General features: G+C 36.9%; 1 protein-coding gene across 2 annotated transcripts in view; it reads left to right on the forward strand.

Annotated features, from left to right (window-relative positions):
* Positions 1-22,477, forward strand: part of LOC143784497 (sodium channel protein type 2 subunit alpha-like) — a 230,078-nt gene extending 207,601 nt beyond the window's left edge. For both annotated transcript variants that reach the window (XM_077272796.1, XM_077272795.1), the window contains exons 21-27: positions 89-211; positions 10,364-10,645; positions 11,466-11,519; positions 14,389-14,526; positions 15,899-16,003; positions 16,100-16,370; positions 18,428-22,477. In XM_077272796.1, the coding sequence (XP_077128911.1) occupies positions 89-211; positions 10,364-10,645; positions 11,466-11,519; positions 14,389-14,526; positions 15,899-16,003; positions 16,100-16,370; positions 18,428-19,623 (2,169 nt within the window). In that variant the 3' untranslated portion in view covers positions 19,624-22,477. The remainder of the gene's footprint in view (positions 1-88; positions 212-10,363; positions 10,646-11,465; positions 11,520-14,388; positions 14,527-15,898; positions 16,004-16,099; positions 16,371-18,427) is intronic.
* The last annotated feature ends 2,240 nt before the right edge of the window (positions 22,478-24,717 follow it).

Raw genomic sequence — 24,717 nt, forward strand, 5'->3', positions numbered from 1 at the left:
TACCGGCATCATCTTCTGTGTTTGACGCACTGAATGATTTAAGATTTGGGAAAACCAATGAGTTTATTACTTTTGTGTTTTTGTATAGGTATCTTTGGTTAGCTTAATAGCTAATGCCTTGGGCTACTCAGAATTAGGGGCTATAAAGTCCCTTAGGACACTAAGGGCATTGAGACCTCTGAGGGCCCTGTCACGGTTTGAAGGGATGAGGGTAAGATAACCTTAAAGGTCTTGAAATTAATGCATGCATAGAAATAAATCATGCATGTGAGAACAAGCACAAGGAATGATAAATCCATGCAGAGACGCTGCGATAACCTCATAAGTACTGTTCGCTATTAATAGATATTGGACAGGATGCTTCAACACATCGCAAAAATCATATGCTACCACATGTACCGGCTTTGCTCATGATTGAGTCTATTCAACAGAAATAGTATATATTTCTTTCCTCAATCACACAACTTATGTTAAATCTAACAGTCCTTAGAAAATAACAATATTGTTGTTAGTTTGGTTTATTTGGGCACACTTTAGTTTGCAGAAGCCAACAATTCATCCAAAGGGATAACCACCTTTTTCTTTTTATGAAAGGTTGTCTTAGACCTGTTCCTCCTTGTGAGATATGGCCATGTCTTGGCTGTTTTTATATGACATGGATCTATGTACTTGAATGGAGAGTAGGGTATGTTCACACTGCAATTTATTACGGCAGCTAAAAAGGTCAAGCTTTTCACGGGGAAACCACTGCAGAAAATACAGACGTTGCGATGTATTTGTTAACATTTTGTTAATATTTCCGTAGTGGTTTCTGTAAACATCTTTTTCTCCAGTAAATTTTTGAGGCTCTTTTTTTTGATGTTTTTAACTTCCATTAAGCAGTGGATAAAACGCTGATGTTTTTTCTTGAATCGTAAAAGCCTACAGACAATTTTTTAAAGCCTTTACAAAGACTATTGTAAAGCATGGAATGGCTCCTTAGCAGAAAATACCTGAAGAATGAACATGTCACTTCTTTAAAACGCTTGGTGTTTTGGAAAATCTGAAGTATTTAAAAAAATGCTGAAAAGCCTGAAAATGTGAACAGCAAATCGTTTTTAATAGGACAAAAAGAGGAAGCTCTTTTGAGCTTTTTATGATTGCTTTTTCAGGCATTTTTAGGAGCAGTACCTTCTCAAAAATCATCAGTAAAAAAACGTAATGTGAACATACCGTAACAGTGCTTGTGAGTCCCTGGCCGGGGCACTGCCATTCATAGTGCCAGTGAGATTCCCAGCAGATACAGTATATCGGTATTTTGTTAAAATAAAGCAAAAAAACATTTCACTGCATAGAAAAAAAGGGGAACAATTAGTCACTTTACATATATAGTTATTCCTATTATTTTTTGTACTATGAACAGTTAGCCCTAAAAAAGGAATATTTCAGATATATATATTTTTTAAAGCCCTGATTAGTATTTTAATTTATAAAATACAACTTAATAATAACTTAGTTGATGAGCTGATAAAACTATTGCACACAATTATTAATAGTAATTAAAGATATGAAACCTCCCAGGAAGTAACATTTGTGTGCCAGTAGCAGGTCCATACGAGGATATTGTATTATGTTTACACAAGAATCATTGGTTGTATTACAAAAATTCCTTGAGCCGTACATTCTGATAAATGGCACAAAATACAGTTTGTCCTAAGAGTAGATTGTAAGGTCCATATCTTCAAACATTTCTGTTTAATAGACCCTTAAATTCAATATCTAAGTCTTCCAGCTATTAGAAAGTAAATGTATTTCATCCAAAGCATGGATACATCGTTGATGTTAACCTGAATGGCTCCTAAATACATGAAAATATTCCCAGACCACTGTCTGTCGCCATGTCATATGTGGTGAATCACTGTTGGTATAGTTTAACATTGATCAAATAACTATTACGTTAATTAATTTTTTCATTCTCTGTAAATATCTGATGACTGACAAACTATATATATATATATATATATATATATATATATAAAATACTAAGAATACAAATTCAATATTAAATAGATATAGTCTCTTCTTTTTATTTCCCATAGCTGTGAACTTATTTGCAAATTGACTTGAGATATAGGTTACTGCATTCTTTGCCTTGACATCACTTATTTTGGGTTATTTATTTTTTTAAGCGAAGGTAGAATTAAATGCGAACATTACTTAATCTTAAAAAAAATCACATTATTTTTCTCCAAATTTATACAACAAAAAAATAGAAAGAATAAATATATAGCATTTCCTTTAAGAATATTTAAAATTATTAAATGATTAAAATGTCAGACGTTTGTTTTAGAACACTGGACTATGGTGAGGTTATTCTTTTTTTTTTCACAGTTTGTTTTTTACATACACTATATAATATATACCGTATATGCTATAATGCATGTAAAACGCTGCGGAATAAGATAGCGCTATATAAGCAAAGAATAATAATAAATAATGAATAAAAGGGTTAAGTAATATTATATTAGAAAAAATATTTTTAAAAGTTTAACATATGTTAACGGGTGAATTATTTTATTATAATAATGTTTCTCTCTCTTAGTAATATTAGTGGAGGCATATTATTAATGACACAAATATTTTATGCTATGTCAGTCTTTGATAAAATGACCTATAAATTTATTTGTACAAGGAAAATTAGAAAACAAAATAACAGATAAAACTAACTGTACAGATGTAGCATTTTTTAACCTAACATGCAACTTAATATTAAAGAGAACCTGTCACTTGACAATAACTTGTTCTGTAATTGTTAAAATTGGTTCCGCTGTTCTCCTGATTCTTTGTTTTATTCTTCTCCTGCGTCTCACTGTTCCAGATACGGCCTCCTCTACCTTGTATGTAAATCGATTCTTGTTAACAAAGGAGGCGTGATCCTCAAGTTTTCTCTGTAGGCATCTACTTGAGGACCACACTCCTTTGGCTAACAAAACTATATTTTTATACAGGGCCATATCTAAGGAACTGACAGGTGCAGAAACAAAAGAAAAATAATGCCAAATTCAGGAGAACAAGGACATTTACGTAAGTCAAAAAAAGATACATATTTATGCCTCTTGTCAGGGCTTTAACTTTGCACAACTAAGTGAACATGTCAAGGTGTACGTCGACTTAGACATTCCTGCATAAAGATATGTTCGGAAACGCTACATCTGTACCACAGTTACTAAGGAATTTAGGTTAAACCTCAAATTAAACAACAGACACTATAAAACACACTAAGGGATATGTGACATAGGATTGTATATTTTTTGCTTTTTGTGTAGTTCTATCTAACTGTGCAGCAAAAGTCTCCATTGATTTAATCAACAATATTTCAATGCATGCATTTAACAGTAAGACACGTAAGCATGTCACACATTGCTTGAATTGAAAAAGAACAGACAACTCAACTTTAAAGAAATAAAATAAAATTAAAGTTGACGTGTCAGATATGCATGCTCACTGGATTGCACTCAAAATTAAATGGTATTTCAAACTTCCAGTCCATTTGACAATCCAATCACAATAAGTATTTTCCAACGACTCATATATGATAACTACTATAGGCGATATTTTTAATATTGAAGAAATCTCGTGTTATTGTCTTGGATCACATAGATGTATTGTGGTGAGAAATAAGTATATTTAACAGAGAGCTGTATTTTCACCAGAGGTGATGTCCTTCACAATGTATGAGTTCTTCTTGGGAACAAATATGTGATTTGTTCTACTGAAAACCACTGGCTTGAGATGTTAGAACACTGTCCCATTGACATACTGATTCCTTTAAGACAAATATAAAAAAAATTTACTCCAAAGGAAGAGAATGTCTGGTCTAAAAACTATTTTAAAGGACCTATTAGGGAATTCTGGCTTACTATTGGGGCTCTTGAGTAGGATCCTTATTTAGTGTCTAGAATAGAGTGTCTACAAAGAACAACTCTCGATCTGGAGGACGAAAAAAAGAAGAACTGTGTAATGCTTCAATCATGTGGTGGTGGTGGTGTTGAATGTGAAGACTTTGCACAAATTACAGCATTAGAACATCCTGTGATTAGTTTACTGTCAAGAGACCTTTGTAACAAAAATGCATTTCCAACCCTTGAGTGTTAATATAAATGGTGTGTTTGGTTTTTTTTTAATATGGACTGTAACTTGCGAAGTTACAATTGATTGTTCCTAATTTTAATTCAACACATGATTTTATACGTATAGAAAGAGGTATTACAAATTGAAGTTAAAATGCCTTGAAGGTAGAGCCTTCCTAACATGGGTAGTTAGCATTAGGGCTTAATTTAGAATTAACCTAGATCTAACATGCTAAAAACCATTGTTTTAATTTTTCATTACTAAATCAATAGTATGCATGAAAATAAGCAATTTTGGAATATAGGTTTTAATGAAATCTGCTTCTTTCTCCTCCTGGATTGATCTTTAATTCTCAGTTCATGGGTGAAATCTGTATTCAGTGAAGACAGATTTTCCCATTATTGAGATAGGAGATGACAGTTGGTACTTATAAGATTCTATGGAAATGGGAGGGGGCAAGGACGTAGGGAGGAGCTAGAGGCAGACAGAGTAATTCTGTGCAAGTTCACGGGAAATGACATTTGCAGTTATCCATAAAACTTTATGAGCATCAACTGACATCTCCTATCTCAGTAAAGTAAAACACGTAAACCACAGTTTGTCTTTAAATTAAATGTAAACACGAAGTATACGGACGATAGGATGACTTATAAAAACCTCTCCATAGTTGTTACAAAATCTCTCCACAGTTGTAACTCATAGTCAGTGCAGGACATTTTAAATCCATAGATTAATACTTTTAATTAGTGTGCACAATCTCATTTAAAGTGATGAAATCAAAGTTAACTTCATTGTATAAGCAGGTGCCAAAAATATCTACCTACCTACTTAATGATGGTCCAAAATGTTTTCAGCTGCGTCATTACAGTAAATAGATCTGTCTGAATCATTTTTTGTGAATGCTTTGCATAGACACAGGATAAATGTGAACCTTGTCTTAAATTTGATCCAAAATATTACCAATAAAAACTTCCTCTGATCCCGCAAGACAAACTACCAATTAGATGTAGCATCTGTCAATTGGAAAACAGGGAATTCCACATTATTGGTCATCCAAGGTCTCCAGAAAGTGGCTTGGTTCTATCTAAACATTTTGTAAAATACATGTTTTCAAAGCCAGATGATCCCATCTTCCTTCCTTCTGAGCTCCACAGTTTTCCTAAACTGTCATTGCTCTGCTATTTTGGCCCCTTAGGAGTTCTGCTAATGGCACCCATAGAACATTCCAGCAAAAGTTGTAACTGCTGACCATATACGGGGAATTGAAGTACTCAGGAGAAATTGTTTTCCAAATTGTGGAATTTATTGTCTCCTATTACCCCTTATGAAAATGAAAAATTTGGGGATCAAGCAACATTTCAGTGGAAAAAAACATAGTTTTTCGTGTTTCACAGTGTAATGCCATGTATTGAAGCACTTCTGGGTCCAAAATGCTCACAACACCCCTAGATGAATTCCTTGGGAGGGTGTAGAATGTCTGCTGTTTTGGAACCTTGGGGACCCTGCAAATGCAACATAATGCCCACAATCAATTCCAGCCAAATCTTTACTCCAAAAGAGCCCTAACCTGTGCCCAAACAGTAGTCTCCGACCACATATGGCTTGTTGTCAAATTTGAGAGACATTGTGTAACACATTATGGTATCTATTTTTTCTGCTAGTCCTTGCAAAAAAAATGAATATTTTAGGGCTAAAGCAAGATTTTAGTGTAAAACATTATTATTATTTTTTCATGTACCAAATGGTATACAATGCTGTGAAGCAACTGTGAGTTCCATATGCTCTCTAAACCCCTAGATTAATTCAATAAGGTGTTTATTTTCTTAAATGGAACCCCTTTTAAAGGGTTTCTGCTGTTTTGGCACCATGGGAGCTTTACTAATGCAACATTGTGTCCACAATTTATTCCATCCAAATTGTGCACCAAAAGTTAAACAGGGTTCCTTCCCTTCTGAGCCCTTCTGAATGCTCAAACAATGTGGATTATTGTCTACTTTGGGAGAAATTGTAGGGTCTATTTTATCTTATTACCCCTTGTTCAAATAAAAAAAATGGGATTAAATAACATGTAATGAAATGAACATTCATCTTTTGTTTTCGGGGTTAAACGGTATAAAATTCTGTAAAGCGCCTGTAGGTTCAAAGTGCTCGCTACATCACTTGTTAGATTTCTTACAGGGTGTGATTTAAAAAAATGGGGTCACTCGTTGAGGGTTATTTTGGAACGTCAGGAGCCCTGCAAATGCAACATGGCAACCACAATCTAATCCATTCAAATTTGTGCTAAAAAAAAAAAAAATAGCGATCCTTCTCTACCGAACCCTGTCGGATGCCAAATCTGTAGTGTCTTATTAAATATGGCATATTGCCGCATTCAGGAGAAATTGTTTAACAAATTTTATTGTCAATTTTCTCCTTTTACCTCTTGCAAAAAAATGAAAAAAATTGAGGCTAAAGCAACATTTTAATGGAACAAAATTAAATTTTTCATTTTTTCATTTCACTTTGTGTTAATTCCTGTGAAGCACCTATAAGGTTAACAAACTTCCTAAATGCAGTTTTTAATTTCATTGAGGGGTCCAATTTGGAAAATGGGGTATTGTTTAGGGGTTTTATAACATACAAACCCCTCAAAGTCACTTCAAATGTAAAGTTGTCCTTAAAAAAATGGTTTTGTGAATTTTGTCTAAAAAATAAAAAAATGCTGCTAAACTTTAAAGCTTCCTAACATCTTACAAAAATAAAAGGATGTTTCAGAATTGATGCTGATGTAGGCTAGACATGCAGTAGAAATTTCTTATTAAATATTTTAAATATTTGATGTGGTTTGACTATCTGTTGTAATGCCAGAAAAATATAAAATTGAACATTTGCAAATGTTTACAAATTGTCACCAAATTTAAGATATTATTTTTAAGGGAACCTGTCACCCCCAAAATTGATGGTGAGGTAAGCTCACCGTCACCAGGGGCTTATCTACAGCATTCTGTAATGCTGTAGATAAGCCCCCGATGTATCCTGAAAGATGAGAAAAAGAGGTTAGAATATACTCACCCAGGGGCGGTCCAGCTCCGATGGGCATCTCAGGTCCGGTACAGCACCTCCCATCTTCATTCCATGATGTCCTCTTCTGGTCTTCATGCCGCAGCTCTGGCTCCGGCGTACTTTGTCTGCCCTATTGAGGGCAGAGCAAAGTACTGCAGTGCGCAGGCGCCGGAAAGGTCAGAGAGGCCCGGCGCCTGCGCACTGCAGTACTTTGCTCTGCCCTCAACAGTGCAGACAAAGTACGCTTGCGCCAGAGCCGCGGCATGAAGACCAGAAGAGGACATCATGGAATGAAGATAGGAGGTGCCGGAGCGGACCTGAGACACCCATCGGACCGGACCGCAGCGGGACCGCCCCTGAGTGAGTATAATCTAACCTCTTTTTCTCCTCTTTCAGGTAACATCAGGGGCTTATCTACAGCATTACAGAATGCTGTAGATAAGCCCCTGATGATGGTGAGCTTACCTCACCAGCCATTTTGGGGGTGACATGTTCCCTTTAAACAAAGTAACTGAAAGTGACCTAAATTAACATACAGTACAATTTGTCATGAAAGGAACAGAATCACTTGATTATATAGAAAAATTACAGTTATTAGAAGATAAAGTGACACGTCTGATTTGAAAAATGTCACCTGGTCAGGAAAGTGTAAAACTGGCATAGGCAGTAAAGGGGTTAAAGTGCAAGGTTATGCACAAAGGTGAATTACGTGTATTGGTAATGTTATCATGTAAACTTAATATGATAACTGACATATAACAAAGATTAAAAAAATAAGATAATACAATTTATTTTTTAAATATATGAATAAGCACATGATCACATTTTAAGTACTGCATTTTTTTTCTGTTCAGTCAATAGCATCTACTGAAAAAAAAGCAAAGCAGATTTTTTTCCTTATAAACATAGGACCTAAGTAAATGGACATTATTACGTGAATTGTTTTGTTTGAATTCTGGGCTTTCCATTTAGCTTAAGACTGATGGTTTTATATGCAGTATGCCAGCATGGAATTCTGTGATTTCCTCTCTATAAAATACATATCGTGAGACACAGTAAGTATTTGACATCATTCCTGTAAATAGTATGAAACTCTAATATGGAAATACTGTACATGGACACTCTATGGTGGCATCATAATCCTCGACATAGATTAAAAGGGTTTTCCATTATAACAATAGTGATGGCCTTTCAGAATAAGGCTAAGTTCTCACCATTCACTAACGTGGTGGATTTTCAACTGTGTCAACTAGCAAAAAAAAAACGGCGTATCATACAATGCCAACATAGTGCATGAAGTTTTAAAAAAATCTCATGCTCTTGCTACAAAATATAACCAAAGTGTAATCGACAGGAGCTACAGGTTTGCAGCATGTCAATTTATAGATGCAAATTTCACTCTTTGCAATTCAATGTATCAGATGTGTCACTGCTCTGCTCATTCTTCGCAATCATATCTGGTGCTGCAGGAGATCTGCAGTGGAAATGCTAAGTGCGTCCATAGTATAATACAACCATGCCCACTCAGCAGATTGAAGGAAGGATGGTGATCATTCAAACTTCAGCCTTTTCATGATTTATGTTTGGATCCTGGATAGAGATGAGAAAACATATTCAAGAGGAACTGTGTTCTACTTGAATTTTACATAAACTGCCATTTGCCAAAGTGGCGGCCGCTTGATGCTATTTTTCTAAAGCATAAAAGGCCAGCAAATGGTGTAAAATAAAAAAAAAACTTGTATTCACCTCATCGCTCACTTCACTGGTCCCTCTGCTCCTCCTCATCACCAATCCTGTCCTTGCATCTTCTGATTGCCATAATGTCCTCCCGACGCACACCGCAACGTTTAGATATTGCGACCATCTAGGCCTCATCAGAACTACAAGTCTCAGCCTCACGTGAGAGGCACAGAGATTTTAGCTCATGCAGCAGTGATAAGAAAATTTGATGATGACCGGATGAGTGATGTTGAGGAGCGGAGGAGCCGGAGAGGTTAGCAGTAATGATTTTTTTTTTACATCTTTTGTGTATTATGAACTGGGGTCTGGAGGGACCCTAGAGGAAAATAAAGGGCATTAAGTTTGTGAAGAAAATCTTCCTTGCCAATTGAATTTCCTGGAAAAATCGGCGTAAACAGGTTTGCCGTATAGAAAAGTCCTGCAGCATTGTCCTATTCACTTCAATACCAAAAGTTAGACCATGTCCGATTTGATATTTATGGCTCATCCAAAGATAGACCATCAGTATTACGACTTTGGAAAACCCCTTTAACCTTTACATTTTCGTAGCTATTATAATTGCTTAGATCAGCTTTGTTACTCTTGATCCGAATTCATGTAAACTGAATACATTTTTTAATAATTCCAAAATTCGAATTTCAAAACACAAAAGGAAATTAAAAGAATCAAATACGTTTGCAAAGAATTTTGAAATGAAATTTAGGCAAAATGGTTGATGACTGAAGTTTGAAATGTAGTTTGGTGAAATAAGTCACCAAGTCGAAATGGTTGTCTTTGCTAAGAATGTTTCCATGCACAGAATGGAATAATAGTCTTCGTGAATATATCATGGCTGCCTACCTAGCTTCCAATCCATCATTAGTGGCTACTAGTTTTAGTGGTTTGCAAATGGATTATGTTACAAATTTGCTTGCACTAGGAAGTTTGATGACCTGACATTTTATCTCTTGCATGTTTCTCTAATTTCTTAACCTATTATTCCATCTACAGAATATTCTATCAATCATATCATATGTCTTATAATGTTGTATTTAAAGCACAATATATATTTATTTACTTCATTACTTTATTTCATTTTTACACTTTGTTTTCAAATATATTTGCATATGTGTTAACATTTTTTCATCCATTATTTGATTTTTTTTTGTTTTCAATTCTGTTTTTAATAATTTGTGTTGTTTTCCTCTAAAAACATTATCCGTAACAATGATTATTTTATCAAAAATATTTTTTAGCTCTTTTACAAATTCTCTACATTCTTCATTTTTCTATGAATGATTTAGGTGAAAATATTTGTTTGCCTATACATTGCTCGTGTTTCATTTCATCATCAAACCTTGTAATTTTATTTTTATTTAAAACATTTTTTCAATATTTTTTTTAACTTATGTTTCTGTCCCACTATCATTTTAACTCAAGTAATGGAAACCCATACTAATATCTATTTCCCCTCTCAATTCTATACCAGGTGGTTGTTAATGCCCTTATAGGCGCCATTCCTTCCATCATGAACGTGCTGCTGGTTTGTCTAATTTTTTGGCTAATTTTCAGCATTATGGGAGTCAACATGTTTTCCGGCAAATATGGCTACTGCATAAATGTCACTACAGAGGAATACTTTTCTACTGATGTAGTTAATAACATGACAGACTGTCTCACACTTATAGCCCAAAACGAATCAGCGAGATGGAAAACCGTCAAAGTGAACTTTGACAATGTTGGCTTTGGCTACCTTTCTTTGCTTCAAGTGGTAAGACATCCTTCTTTTTTTTTGCTTTACATAATCCCATTTCTTATGAAACATAACATACGAACGTCACAGGAGTGCCCTCTTTAATGCTAAAAATTGAACAATGCATGCTTCTAGTAGGTGGCCCTATAGAGTTCTAGTCCTCTTCCTCTCCGAAGAGGCAATTTGCATATTTAATTTTCCAGAAGAGCATTGCACAGCGAATAAGCCTCCTTACATTGGCATGCCATGGCTGGTACGCCACTCTCCACAAGGAGAAACATTACCCCTTAGACCTCAGTCCAGAGCCTCTCACCTAGCCAAATCAGATTTCATACTTTGCACTGATGAAGGGTAAAACCCCAAAACACCGTGTCTGCAAATTGAGATTCTGATTTGGCTTTTATCCTAAGTCATATTGCACGGCTCGTTAAAGGGTCAATAGTGGATTGTAGGATCACTGCTTCCAACAGATGGTGCTATAGATTTCTGGTCCACTTCCTCTCTGCAGTGGCAATTTGTATATAAAGTTGAGCATGTAATCAATTATACTTTATCATATTTGTACTTTAGGTATTGTTTGTTTGTTCTTTATGGTCAGTGGGCATGCTAGCACTTGGACCCCTCTGATAAGTCTGTTTTCTGGTGTACTATGTTTTATGTCTGTAAAGTCTACTACATACAGACCTCTTTTTATTACTTTTTGCAATTTTTTTTAAATACATTTTGTTAAAAAAAAGTCTATAGTTCACTATTGTGGTGATGCTTCACTCATCGTTTGAATTCAGATCTTTAGATTTTAAAAGTATTGTATCTTAATTCACAACATCAATTGTTGCAGGCAACATTTAAAGGCTGGATGGACATTATGTATGCTGCAGTTGATTCACGAAAGGTGAGTTTTTACTAACTTTGGATACATAAATTTATATATTTTAAGGATGAGCAAACTAATTCTAATTGAAATCATTTGATTTTGCCACAATTTGCTTAATCTAGCAAATCCAAATTTTGGAGGATTATATTTGACCAAATCCAGCAAAATGGCTGCAATTGAGTTACCATTTGGTAGATTCACATGGCCTTGATTCTCTTCATTCTTTGCTGCCATTTTTGGTGCTGTCCAGCCAATAGTAAAGAGAAGACCTGAAGTAGGTGACTTTGGGAGAGAGCGGAGGACTGGTAGGGAGCCGCAGAGCTAGGGAAAGGTTAGATGAGGAGAATATGATGTATTGTTTTTTGAAACTTTTCCCAAGTCATTCATTCAGGGCATAAGAAGCACATTTTTAAATGGCAAACAGATCATATTTGATAATAAAAATATAAAACATTGGATGCAAATCGAATTTCCCAGCCTTCTCATGTGGGTAGAATTAAAAAGTACTTTTAAAAGCAAGCAACTTTAAAATTTACTTCTTAAATATCCTCTGTTTTCATGTACATAAGAATTTTTATTTGCCTTATTTACAGCTCAATACCTAGAATACCAAACACCTCTGTAGTAAATTAGCAGTGGTCAGCCTCCTAGGCAAAGAAAGCAACATTTGCAAACTATTTGCATACAGATTGCAATTCCGCTGTCACGCTCACAGGTGGTGCATGTGGTTCATGGACCCACTGTGCCACAGGGTCGGCTCTGCCTAGGACGGGGTGTGGATAAGCAGTTACCTGGTGTTCATTGGAGCTCCCGATGGTGGAGACAGACTGTACTGCAGTCTACTGATCCTGGTACTGCAGCTGCCGATCCCAGGGTCGGGTTAGCTGACACGAGTAAACGTGACCGAGGTCATTGACTGGCAGGATATGGAGATTGACGAACAGTACGGGCAACTGGGATCAAGTAGTTAGGTTCTTGTTCACATACCGCACTAACAGAAAACAGTTCTGGAGCTGTCTGCACCAGGACCCAGGCTTCGGGTTCAGGACACTGGCCACACTGGTACCAGGGATTCGGGTATATGTACCGCAGACACGGTTCAGGATTAGAATACCACCAAAGTGGTCACAGGAACACAAACAACCTAAACTAGACTAATGGAAACACAGGATACGGGAATAACTTTAACAGACTAAGGACAGGGGACCTGACAACATTCAGTTGCACACACTAACGCCAGTAAGATTAAACTATAGGGGTTGCTCAGGCACATCCATATTTTGAAGGGTGCCTTTTATACAAGATGCCTTCCAGCTATTTACTTAACTACATTCCTCTCAACTGTTAGCTGGGGGCATTGCCATATATGTGCACTTCCACTTTAAGAGCAGGTGAGCACATGCCACCAGTAGACAGTGCAGCATGCACTGAGGAAGGAAGAGGGACCACTAGGGAGGGTGGTGAGTACATAGGAGTCCCTGCATAGAGGAAAGAGGGGAACTATGCGGGGGCGCCGGCCACAGACTTAACACCAGCCAGCTTAACTGCCCATGTGCTTCTTCGATATGATGCATTGCCTAAGCATACACATTTGCACCACGAGAGTAGATAGTTAGAGCTAGCGGTGCAGCCTTGCTTCCAGTCTGAACTGTCAATCATCAGGAACGCACCAGCCCTAGCACACAAGGAGTCAGGAGATAGAGGAATTGTGCACTTCAGTAGAAAAAAAAGATAAAATCCTTTAACATACAGTACTCGTCAAAAGTTTTGACATCTGTTGATACAATGGTTTTCTTTGTTCTTATTGTAATGTGCTCATTGTAGATTCAGACTGAAGGTAGCACTACCATGAGGAAACACATGTAGAAACAAGGAGCAATGAAATACTTGTGTATATATTTAGGCTATGTGGGGCTCACACTGTATATATAGAGGGGTGTGTGGTTCTCACACTGTATATATGGAGTCTATGTTGGGGCTCATACTGTATATAGGAGGCTAAGTGTGGCTCAGACTGAATATAAGAGGTGATATGGGGCTCATACTGAATATAGGAGGCTATGTGAGGCTCATACTGTATGCAGAAGGCTATGTGGGGATTATACTGAATGTAGGAGGCCATTGTGGCAATTCAAATGATATACACGAGTCTGTGAGGGATCATATTGTATATAAGGGCTATGTGGGGGCTCATACTGTATATTGGAGGCTATGTGATGGCTCATATTGTATATATGATGGTTATGGGGGGGCTCATACTGTATATAGGGGGCTGTTATGGCTTACATAGTATATAGGAGGCTATGTGGGGGCTCATACTGTATATAGGGGGCTGTGTATGGGTTCTTAAAGTATATAGGGGGATATCAGCATACTTCTGTTTGATTTTAAGTTATACAATTAATTTTAATTTTAAGCAGAATTAATTTCAACCTTTGATGTAGCCCTCTATAACAGTCACTGTCTCTCATGTGGCCCCTCAAGAAAATTAATTGTCCAACCCTGAGCTAAGGCATAGTTGTTGTTTTTTTACATGAGTGTCTATGGGTGAGTGGACTTAATGTGTATGTGTGTGTTTAAGATAGTGAAATAGTAAAGTAGTAAAGTCATATTTACCCTAGCAAGCACAAGCAGTTATGAGAAAATTGAATCAATGCAAATCAAATTTGTGTCATATTTTAGGAAATTAGCGAAACTGAACAATTTGTTATTTGATTTGCTCCAAAAATGCCCACCTCCACCTTACAGAAAGAAGAAGATTGCATAAACCAACCAGGGAAGGATCATATGACCTCTGTTGTGACTGCGGGGGCTTCCCCCATAACGCTTTCCAGCTATTACATCATGTGTTCAGTTTTCACTTTTTCCTTTATTTGTTTTTTTTCAGGTGGAAGAGCAACCATTGTATGAAGACAATCTGTACATGTATCTTTACTTTGTTATTTTTATCATCTTTGGATCTTTCTTCACACTCAACCTCTTCATTGGTGTCATCATTGATAATTTTAATCAACAGAAAAAGAAGATAAGTATTTCATGCTTAACCTATTATTCTTATTGAACTCTACCAGTTCTAAATTCCTGTTTCTCCAACCTTTACCCTTACATGAATATACTGAACACCTTCCTCACTTTAATTAGGCTATTACTTCCAAAAACCGTACACTTAGCCCAAGTTTTAAAAATGCTTTCAATGTATGACTTCAAATATATGAAAGATTATTAATAGGCAAAAAAAGCACATTATGGGGAAATAAATTGTGTATCCTATGCATAGAATATGACTGGCCATAGCATTACTAATTACTGTCCAAATGTTTGAGGGGTTTGGGGCTACCAAATATCATCACAAACCCCTACAATCAAGCCTATGTTTACACTGCATTCAGACTTTTCAAATACTCCTTCCAAACACAGTATGTCATTGACATCCATTAAAAAATACCCTTTCTGCATACAGTAGCACTAAAAAGTGTAGTCAGCAACAATTTTCAATAGTGTTGACACAATGCCAACATTTCTCTGTGTTAGTATAGGTTTGGTCATGGAAATTTTAGACATACTGTACATCATATGAGAATTTCCTGTACCCAGACATAGGCTCTAATGGATTTGCAAAGCACTCAGCTAGATCAATGACTAACAAATAGAGATGATTGAACTCGAACTTAAAAGTTTGGGGATCATACCAGAATTTCGTTGTAACGTTTGGAGTTCTAGCAAGAGATAGACTTTTTCAGCTCAAAAGTTCGGGTCCCCATTCTTTTCAGCAGGGTTCGGATCCTGTTTAAAGTTTAGGTACAGTTCTAGGACTGAAACTGAACTTTGGAAAAAAGTTTGGGTTGGGTACCAAAACCCAAACCTCCACGGGTCCACTCATCCCTACTAACAGATGCTCTGCAACAGCACAAAAATCGTAGAACATTTTCAATAACTATTTTGAAAATTACTTAGCTTTGAATTTCGAGCTCTGCATTGTGCTACTCCTTTGTTTTTCCTCCTAAATGTTTTTGAATAAATTGACAACTGGGTATTTCACTTCTTAAATGGGAGTGTTTTTTTACTGGTAAAGTCCAATCAGTGTTGACCGTGTCAGATTGTGTAGGGATATTGTTAACTCCTAGTTGTCATTTCCAGGAGCAATGTGAGAAGAACGACCCCATGCAGAGTTCTAAGAATAGATGCTCCAGAATTTTTATTTTGCGAGTAAGGCAAATATTTATTAAAAACAGAAAGAATTGGGTAATACATTAGGTTAAAAGGATCTGCCATGTCGGAATGTGGAGTGAGAGCTGAGATACTACATTGTAACAACTATTGTGCATGCTACATAGTTAACTCATCAAATTACAAAGGGCTTCTTTTGTCATAACCATGTTTGATTTTCTTTCCTATAATTCGGAGGTCAGGATATCTTCATGACAGAAGAACAAAAGAAATATTACAATGCCATGAAAAAGTTAGGATCAAAAAAACCACAAAAGCCTGTTCCAAGACCTCAGGTGCGGCTTCCACCACTGTAAACATAGAAAGTCAGAACGTTACAGTATATTTTTTCCATCTGTAATAATCATTCTACAACATTTTGCTTATTTCAGAACAAATTTCAAGGTGCAGTCTTTGACTTTGTATCCCTGCAACCATTTGACATCACCATCATGGTTCTTATCTGCCTAAACATGGTAACGATGATGATTGAAACTGATGACCAAAGTCAAGATATGGAGAACAACCTGTACTGGATTAATGCAGTCTTCATTGTTCTTTTTACTGGAGAATGTGTGCTCAAGCTTGTTTCTCTGCGACATTATTACTTCACAATGGGATGGAATATATTTGACTTTGTGGTTGTCATTCTTTCTATAGTAGGTAGGTATATCTTGTATATATAAGATTCTATGTAGGACTTCAGAAAGCTACTTTTGCCTCCTGAAGAATTATGAAAATGACAAAACATTTGAATAGGTATATACTATATAATAAGACAGAGTGAAGGGTATTTAATTTTCAGATCAGGTGCAAAATTATTTGTACCTAAAGGGTTTGTCCTGGATTTTAACATTCCTAGCCTATCCTTAAGATGTCATCAATGTCCGATTGGTGAGGGTTTATTGCCCAACACGGCCACCAATCATCCATTTCCACAACTGAGCAGTTCCAGCCACTTCTGGCGCCGGGACAGCTGATAGACAGTGATGTTGGGTATCGCGCCTACACCGATCATACATTGATAACCTATTCTAAGCCTAGGCCATCAATGTTAAAGTCCCGAACAACCACTTTAAACAGGACCTGTCACCAAGTCAAAGGAGTTCAGTTTTTGCCCTGATTTGATTCTCGCTGTTGCCCTGAGTATTCCATTTTTTATTTTTTAAACCCACCATACAGTTCTAGAGATATGGACCTTTTCATTTAGAATAACTTTTGCTGCCCTTTAACAAGGCTCACAGGGTGATAATGCAGAGCAGCATAAAGACACGCCCCAGAGGATCCGGTGAGTCATGCACTCTTGTTAAAAACAATAAAAATTAGCACTAAATATCTCATAAAATGCATGGTGGAGTTAAAAAACAAAGGAATATGAAGAGGAGCAGTGGGAATAAAATAAAAGGAAAACTGGCCATTTTTGAACTGTTGTCAGATCCTCTTCAAATGCATGCATTTTGGCTAGAATGTTGCATTATAATTCTGACTTCTATAACCTCTACAAAATGAGTAAATAGTGGATCCATCAGTGACCTGCCCTGATGGCAGGGTTTGTAACCCTTATTCTTCCCTGAACGATTTCTTAAGCTTATCTATGATCAAATTAAAATTTAAACTTTCAAATAGTTCCAAATCTGCCGAGATTATTCAGGACTGATAAAGTTTATCGTCAGACATCAAAACATGCCCAAAATATATGGACTATAATAAAAAAAATGCTATTGAAGGAGTTCAATAGCTAAGTGGGCTGATTAAGATGAGATAAAAAGTTCATTATATTAAGGCAGCAAAAAAAGACCATCAAATTTAATGTGTAAAAAATAATCCCTATAAGACTTGCCCAATATTAGGGGCAAAAATAATCCAACCTCAACAACCCATCTCTAGTCACTAATTTGTATGGTATCTTTCAAGCAAATCATCCAGATCACTCTTTCAAAAAATTGATCATCATCAAAGAACTCCGTAATATCGCTGCTTTTCCGGTAATTGTTTAGTTTGCTCTTAAAAGGTTGTTCCCACCTTTATATGTGAATATTGTTGGATAGTGCTTGCAAAGAAAGCAATTTACTGCTTATTACAATTTTTAGCCATTCTTCAGATTTCAACACATTTCTTTTGTTTACAGCTTGTTGCCTTGGAGACTGACCACTGCTAGACAGCGGAACTTGTGCTTTGCTTACAAGCTATTTTCTATTGAGCTTGTAAGCACTGTTTTGAGCATAGAGTAAACTAAATATCTCAGAATGGCTGTAAATTTTAATAAGTAGTAAATTGCAAAAGTGTTTATTTTCCACGTATGAAGTTTGGAATAACCCTTTAAAGGGTTATTGAGCAGGGCCGGAACGGTGGTCCTTTACCTATTGACTTTTAACAGGTAATAAAGTACTAATCTCATATGTGTAAATGTATCTATAATGTATTGTATTTATTTTATAAACATTGTAAATTGTGTAAAGTAAAAGGAAGGATAATATTAACATTGGTAATTTAGGTAAAATGTAACATGATCCATTTCGGGAAGAGTTTTAATAGTTTACATAGAAATATTTTGAAATGCATTCAAATATGAGATGAAAGACTGACTTTGTGATGACCTAGAAATCCAGATGGGCTTAAGTCAGTTTCAGTTTGTCTGATTGGAAGTGGAATAAATATCTAAGCATGACAAACAATTGGCTCACTGAAATTTCTCATTCCTTTTTCTTCTTTACCCACAGGAATGTTTTTGGCTGATCTAATTGAGAAGTATTTTGTGTCACCCACCCTCTTCAGGGTCATAAGACTCGCCAGAATAGGTCGTATCCTACGTCTTATTAAGGGAGCAAAGGGGATTCGTACTTTGCTTTTTGCATTGATGATGTCACTTCCTGCATTGTTCAACATAGGTTTATTGCTTTTCCTGGTTATGTTCATTTATGCCATTTTTGGAATGTCCAACTTTGCTTATGTGAAGAAAGAAAGTGGCATCGATGACATGTTCAACTTTGAAACTTTTGGCAACAGCATGATTTGTTTATTCATGATCACAACTTCTGCCGGGTGGGATGGACTATTAGCGCCAATTCTTAATAGTAAAGCACCAGACTGTGACCCAAAAGCAGAACATCCAGGAAGTTCTGTCAAAGGTGATTGTGGTAACCCCTCTGTTGGGATTTTCTTTTTTGTAAGTTATATCATCATATCATTTTTAGTGGTGGTAAACATGTACATTGCTGTCATTTTGGAAAATTTTGGTGTTGCTACTGAGGAAAGCGCAGAACCTCTAGGGGAGGATGACTTTGAGATGTTCTATGAAGTTTGGGAAAAGTTTGATCCGGGTGCAACACAATTTATTCAATATGTTAAATTAACTGACTTTGCGGATGCACTGGATCCACCTCTTCGTATACCAAAACCAAATTATGTACAGCTTATTGCAATGGATCTTCCCATGGTAAGTGGTGACAGAATTCACTGCCTTGACGTCCTTTTCGCCTTTACAAAGCGTGTGTTGGGTGAAGGAGATGAAATGGATAATCTCAGACAACCGATGGAAGAAAGGTTTATGGCCTCCAACCCTTCCAAAGCCTCTTACGAACCAATCACTTCTACATTACGTAGAAAACAAGAGGAACAGTCTGCCGTTATTATCCAACGAGCTTTCCGGAGTTACCTTCTGAGGAAAACCTTAAAACGTGCTTCCTTTATGTACAATCAAGAGAAGGGAAAAGATGGAGATAGTTTAATAACACGGAAAGACATGCTGAGTGACCGACTCAATGGAAACTCCACCACAGATAAAGTAGATATCACTCCCTCCACTACTTCTCCCCCATCCTATGACAGTGTTACAAAACCTGACAAAGAAAAACATGAAAAAGACAAAATAGAGAAAGAAGACAGGGGGAAAGACATCAGGGAGCGTAAAAAGTAATTTTTAACGTGGCAAACTGTTTACAGCCTGTGAACATTCTTGATGTCAGCAGGACTCCTTTCAGAGATTTATGCCAAACTGACAGTTCTTAAAATTATGTACTTTTGGTCAGTGCCTACAATTTCGACAGTGACCCCCTGTCAGGATCGGATTCCGAAGACTGCTCAACAAACCTTGACTGGAGGTTACTGTTTTAACCACTTCACTGCTATAGAGGCTCGCAAAGGCATCACATGGATGCTTTGCCGGTCCCTGCGGAAGTAAAGGGGTTAATTTCCCAGCTGACACTGCTGAAGGGGATAGTCAAAATGGCTACTCAGACTGTCCGGAATGGGGACCATTTTGTGGGATACAAAAACCTCTTGTTTTTTTTGTGTGTTGAACACTTTAGTAAACTACTTGTATCCACTGTTTGCATTTCAACTGCCATATTTGCCATATGTTTACAAGTTCTATGTTTATGGATTCATCATTTTTTTGAATTCATAGGTTCTCTACGATTATATGCGACTATTTTTGTAAATGGGTTTTATGTTGGGAAGGAGCTGATAATTACCACTTTAAAGGTATGAGGACCAGGTGTTCTTCAATATCTTTCTCTATTACATATATGAAGAAAACTGATTGCATGAAAGCATGCCAGGCTCATAGGTCATGCATGGGAAAAAAAATAATTAAAAAAATAGCGATACAAAAAAAAATTCATTATCAAGTGACACTTATTGTTGGGGTGCTTAATTGTTCATGCTGTGTCACATCCGGAAAAAAGAAAATATGTGCCTGTTTTGTCCCTTCGAAATCCCACAGCAAAGGACAGATGGATTCACTTTTTATGCAACCACCACTTACAGATCAGCGAGAATTCAGAAATATCAGTGCCAGTAGGTATCAATGATCAATATCAAACTTCTTTAACCGGTAGTACAGGTTGACCCCCAAAATTACAGTTTTTTAGGCTTTCTCCTGCATTGTTATGATTATTTTGGCCATCTTCAGCTTGTCAGCAAGGTTGACATTGTACAAGCCAATGGAAATGCCTATGTTATGGTGTGTAAATAGTTCCTTTACTACGTTGGTGGATGTTTGAGCAAGAAAATAATGATTTGGGCACAGTATTTATTGCATCAAATATGTACCACAATATGTGTAGTTTGCAAGCTTTTGGAAAAAAAAAATATAGAAATATTCTGTACCAATATAAATAGTTTGGACGCTATCACTGGTGCATGTTTGTATTGCCAGGGCTGCTTATGATAATTTATTTCCCCACTGTCCAGCAGTATATTATGGAAAGCCATATGTCAATGGTTCAGTAAGACAAACATTTCAAAAGACCTCATTTCTTTATTAACCCTTTTTGTTTCTGCTATGCAGTCTTCCAAGGGTTAAGGAATAGTTTGCAGCTATTTTTCGTTCACTTTTGTTTTTTTTTTTTGTTTTTTTTTTGTGGCATTATTTTGTTATTCGTATTAATCCAGATTTGATTGGACGTGTTGCAAACTGCATTAAAGGATACAGAGTTTTTAGGGAAAAAAAAAATAAGAATCTATAAATACTGTAAATATTCATTTAGCTTTATTTTTCAGCATTTTGTACATAAGAGAAGAGATTGAAAAAAAAACAAACAAACAAAAAAAAACAAACCTAAACTTCAGGGGTTAATGTCGTGGTCACTTTTGTTACTTGCCCATGCTTAGCACTATTAAATTGGAGACCTTTGCAAATAAAAATGACAAACTGAGTTGTAAATTTGCTATTTTATTATACAATTCCGTTTTGTTTTTTTTGGCTTTATTTACTTTTTTTTTTTTTTTTTTTTTCTGGGTGCACCCCCGCTGATTGCGGTAGTAAATGTGTAAAAATCTGGGACCACAGCTCACACAATGAAACCATATGAATATTGATGACAGATGTAACACCGGGCAAAACATTTTACAGGAACTGTGAGAAATACCTGTATCAGGGATTTACCTTTTTCAACACAGATTCCCCAGAAATGCTTGACCAGCAAGTTATTTCAGGAAGGGCTAGCTGAAAGGTTAAATATATATATATATAAATATATATTTTATTTTCCATTCATTTACATAAGGCTTAGACATATTGTTGCTTTCTGGCAGCTGTCTTAAACAGCAAACGTTGGGCGCGTTGGTCATTTTGTGGGCAACTCTGGCATCCCGGGAATTGTAGGCTACCGATTTCCTAAGTACTGCTTGATGTCACCTTTTCCACCAGTCTTACGAGAGGTCGAGTAAAGACCTATATACCAAATGGTAAGAGGCACTTTTAAGACTGAGCACAAAAAACCCTCTTTTCCTGAGTGATATCTAAAGTGACTAATGGATTTTGCAATCTACATTCTTTGAAATATCAGTTTAAGGAACACTACTACCTTGTGAATATATTATTAGCAAGGGTAGAATACACTAGTACAATTATTTTTTATAGCTTTCAAGCATCTAAACTGAAAAAAAAGTGAATCTACTTTGTTCAATAAAAAGCTTCTTATCATTTTGGGTCCACGGCTCCCATGCAAACCTATGTGTCTCCACGGTAACAGACTACAGATAAAATCTCCGTGGTCTGATCCTCTAGTTACGCTACCTCTCGCTTCTATTTCAGTTCTTGCTTATATACACACTCGAGTGATCAGTAGTGAACAGCTAGAAGGGAGTATAGTAGGATCCGACTACATTGGGTCTGTTTGTAGTCTGTAACCATGGAAACATGGAAAAAAAAATTCATAAAAGCTGTAGACATAGGCAAAGTAGTTTCTCTTTTTATATTATATACTTGGGGATAATACAAAAAATTGGTTGCAATGGTGGATACAGTGGGGCAAAAAAGTATTTAGTCAGTCAGCAATAGTGCAAGGTCCACCACTTAAAAAGATGAGAGGCGTCTGTAATTTACATCATAGGTAGACCTCAACTATGGGAGACAAACTGAGAAAAAAAAATCCAGAAAATCACATTGTCTGTTTTTTTATCATTTTATTTGCATATTCTGGTGGAAAATAAGTATTTGGTCAGAAACAAAATTTCATCTCAATACTTTGTAATATATCCTTTGTTGGCAATGACAGAGGTCAAACGTTTTCTATAAGTCTTCACAAGGTTGCCACACACTGTTGTTGGTATGTTGGCCCATTCCTCCATGCAGATCTCCTCTAGAGCAGTGATGTTTTTGGCTTTTCGCTTGGCAACACGGACTTTCAACTCCCTCCAAAGGTTTTCTATAGGTTTGAGATCTGGAGACTGGCTAGGCCACTCCAGGACCTTGAAATGCTTCTTACGAAGCCACTCCTTCGTTGCCCTGGCGGTGTGCTTTGGATCATTGTCATGTTGAAAGACCCAGCCACGTTTCATCTTCAATGCCCTTGCTGATGGAAGGAGGTTTGCACTCAAAATCTCACGATACATGGCCCCATTCATTCTTTCATGTACCCGGATCAGTCGTCCTGGCCCCTTTGCAGAGAAACAGCCCCAAAGCATGATGTTTCCACCACCATGCTTTACAGTAGGTATGGTGTTGGATGGATGCAACTCAGTATTCTTTTTCCTCCAAACACGACAAGTTGTGTTTCTACCAAACAGTTCCAGTTTGGTTTCATCAGACCATAGGACATTCTCCCAAAACTCCTCTGGATCATCCAAATGCTCTCTAGCAAACTTCAGATGGGCCCGGACATGTACTGGCTTAAGCAGTGGGACACGTCTGGCACTGCAGGATCTGAGTCCATGGTGGCGTAGTGTGTTACTTATGGTAGGCCTTGTTACATTGGTCCCAGCTCTCTGCAGTTCATTCACTAGGTCCCCCCGCGTGGTTCTGGGATTTTTGCTCACCGTTCTTGTGATCATTCTGACCCCACGGGGTGGGATTTTGCATGGAGCCCCAGATCGAGGGAGATTATCAGTGGTCTTGAATGTCTTCCATTTTCTAATTATTGCTCCCACTGTTGATTTCTTCACTCCAAGCTGGTTGGCTATTGCAGATTCAGTCTTCCCAGCCTGGTGCAGGGCTACAATTTTGTTTCTGGTGTCCTTTGACAGCTCTTTGGTCTTTACCATAGTGGAGTTAGGAGTCAGACTGTTTGAGGGTGTGCACAGGTGTCTTTTTATACTGATAACAAGTTTAAACAGGTGCCATTACTACAGGTAATGAGTAGAGGAAAGAGGAGACTCTTAAAGAAGAAGTTACAGGTCTGTGAGAGCCAGAAATCTTGATTGTTTGTTTCTGACCAAATACTTATTTTCCACCATAATATGCAAATAAAATGATAAAAAAACAGACAATGTGATTTTCTGGATTTTTGTTTCTCAGTTTGTCTCCCATAGTTGAGGTCTACCTATGATGTAAATTACAGACGCCTCTCATCTTTTTAAGTGGTGGAACTTGCACTATTGCTGACTGACTAAATACTTTTTTGCCCCACTGTATATATACCCCTTAAGACTTCGAGTACATGTTCTTCTGTTTTCGGCAGTTCTGAAGCCGAAACATTAACAATGAAATGAGTGCATTCACCTAAATCAGTAATACAGTGAGAACTAATGGCAGACAGTTGTGTACGAATGCCTGCTGAAATGTTATATACTCCTAAGGTTATGTTCACACGACCGGATGTTCGGTTCGTATGCTGCCCATGGAAAAAATTGACAGCACTTGGACCAAGGTTATTCCATTGAGCTGTTCAGATGACCGTTTTATCCATTTTTTCTGGATGATACTTGGACACGCTTGCGTGAACTGAGCCATAGGTAGATTTCTACACTTATGGAGATTTCCTTTAAGCCCACAAAATGTCTTACGTATGCTTTAACGTTTGCACCTTCCAGCATGCTTCATCGGTTAACTGGCTGGTACGGCATTCTCAGGATTGTAGTGGATCAGTCGCTGGTAAGCCTCAAGTTGTATAGGCCTGGTTTACATTTCCTTTTTAGAGTCTAAATTACTCATTCTATTGTTCATGCTGCACTGGAATGTTTTAGCCAATATGTGGGATCCACATTCTTCATTTTTTTTTTTCCAAAGAAAAAAAAAATGAATTTGCTTATGACACCATGTTCAACTTCAGTTCTGTTTTGGACACAT

This window comes from Ranitomeya variabilis, chromosome 7 (genome assembly GCF_051348905.1).
Source record: "Ranitomeya variabilis isolate aRanVar5 chromosome 7, aRanVar5.hap1, whole genome shotgun sequence".
Taxonomy (NCBI): domain Eukaryota; kingdom Metazoa; phylum Chordata; class Amphibia; order Anura; family Dendrobatidae; genus Ranitomeya; species Ranitomeya variabilis.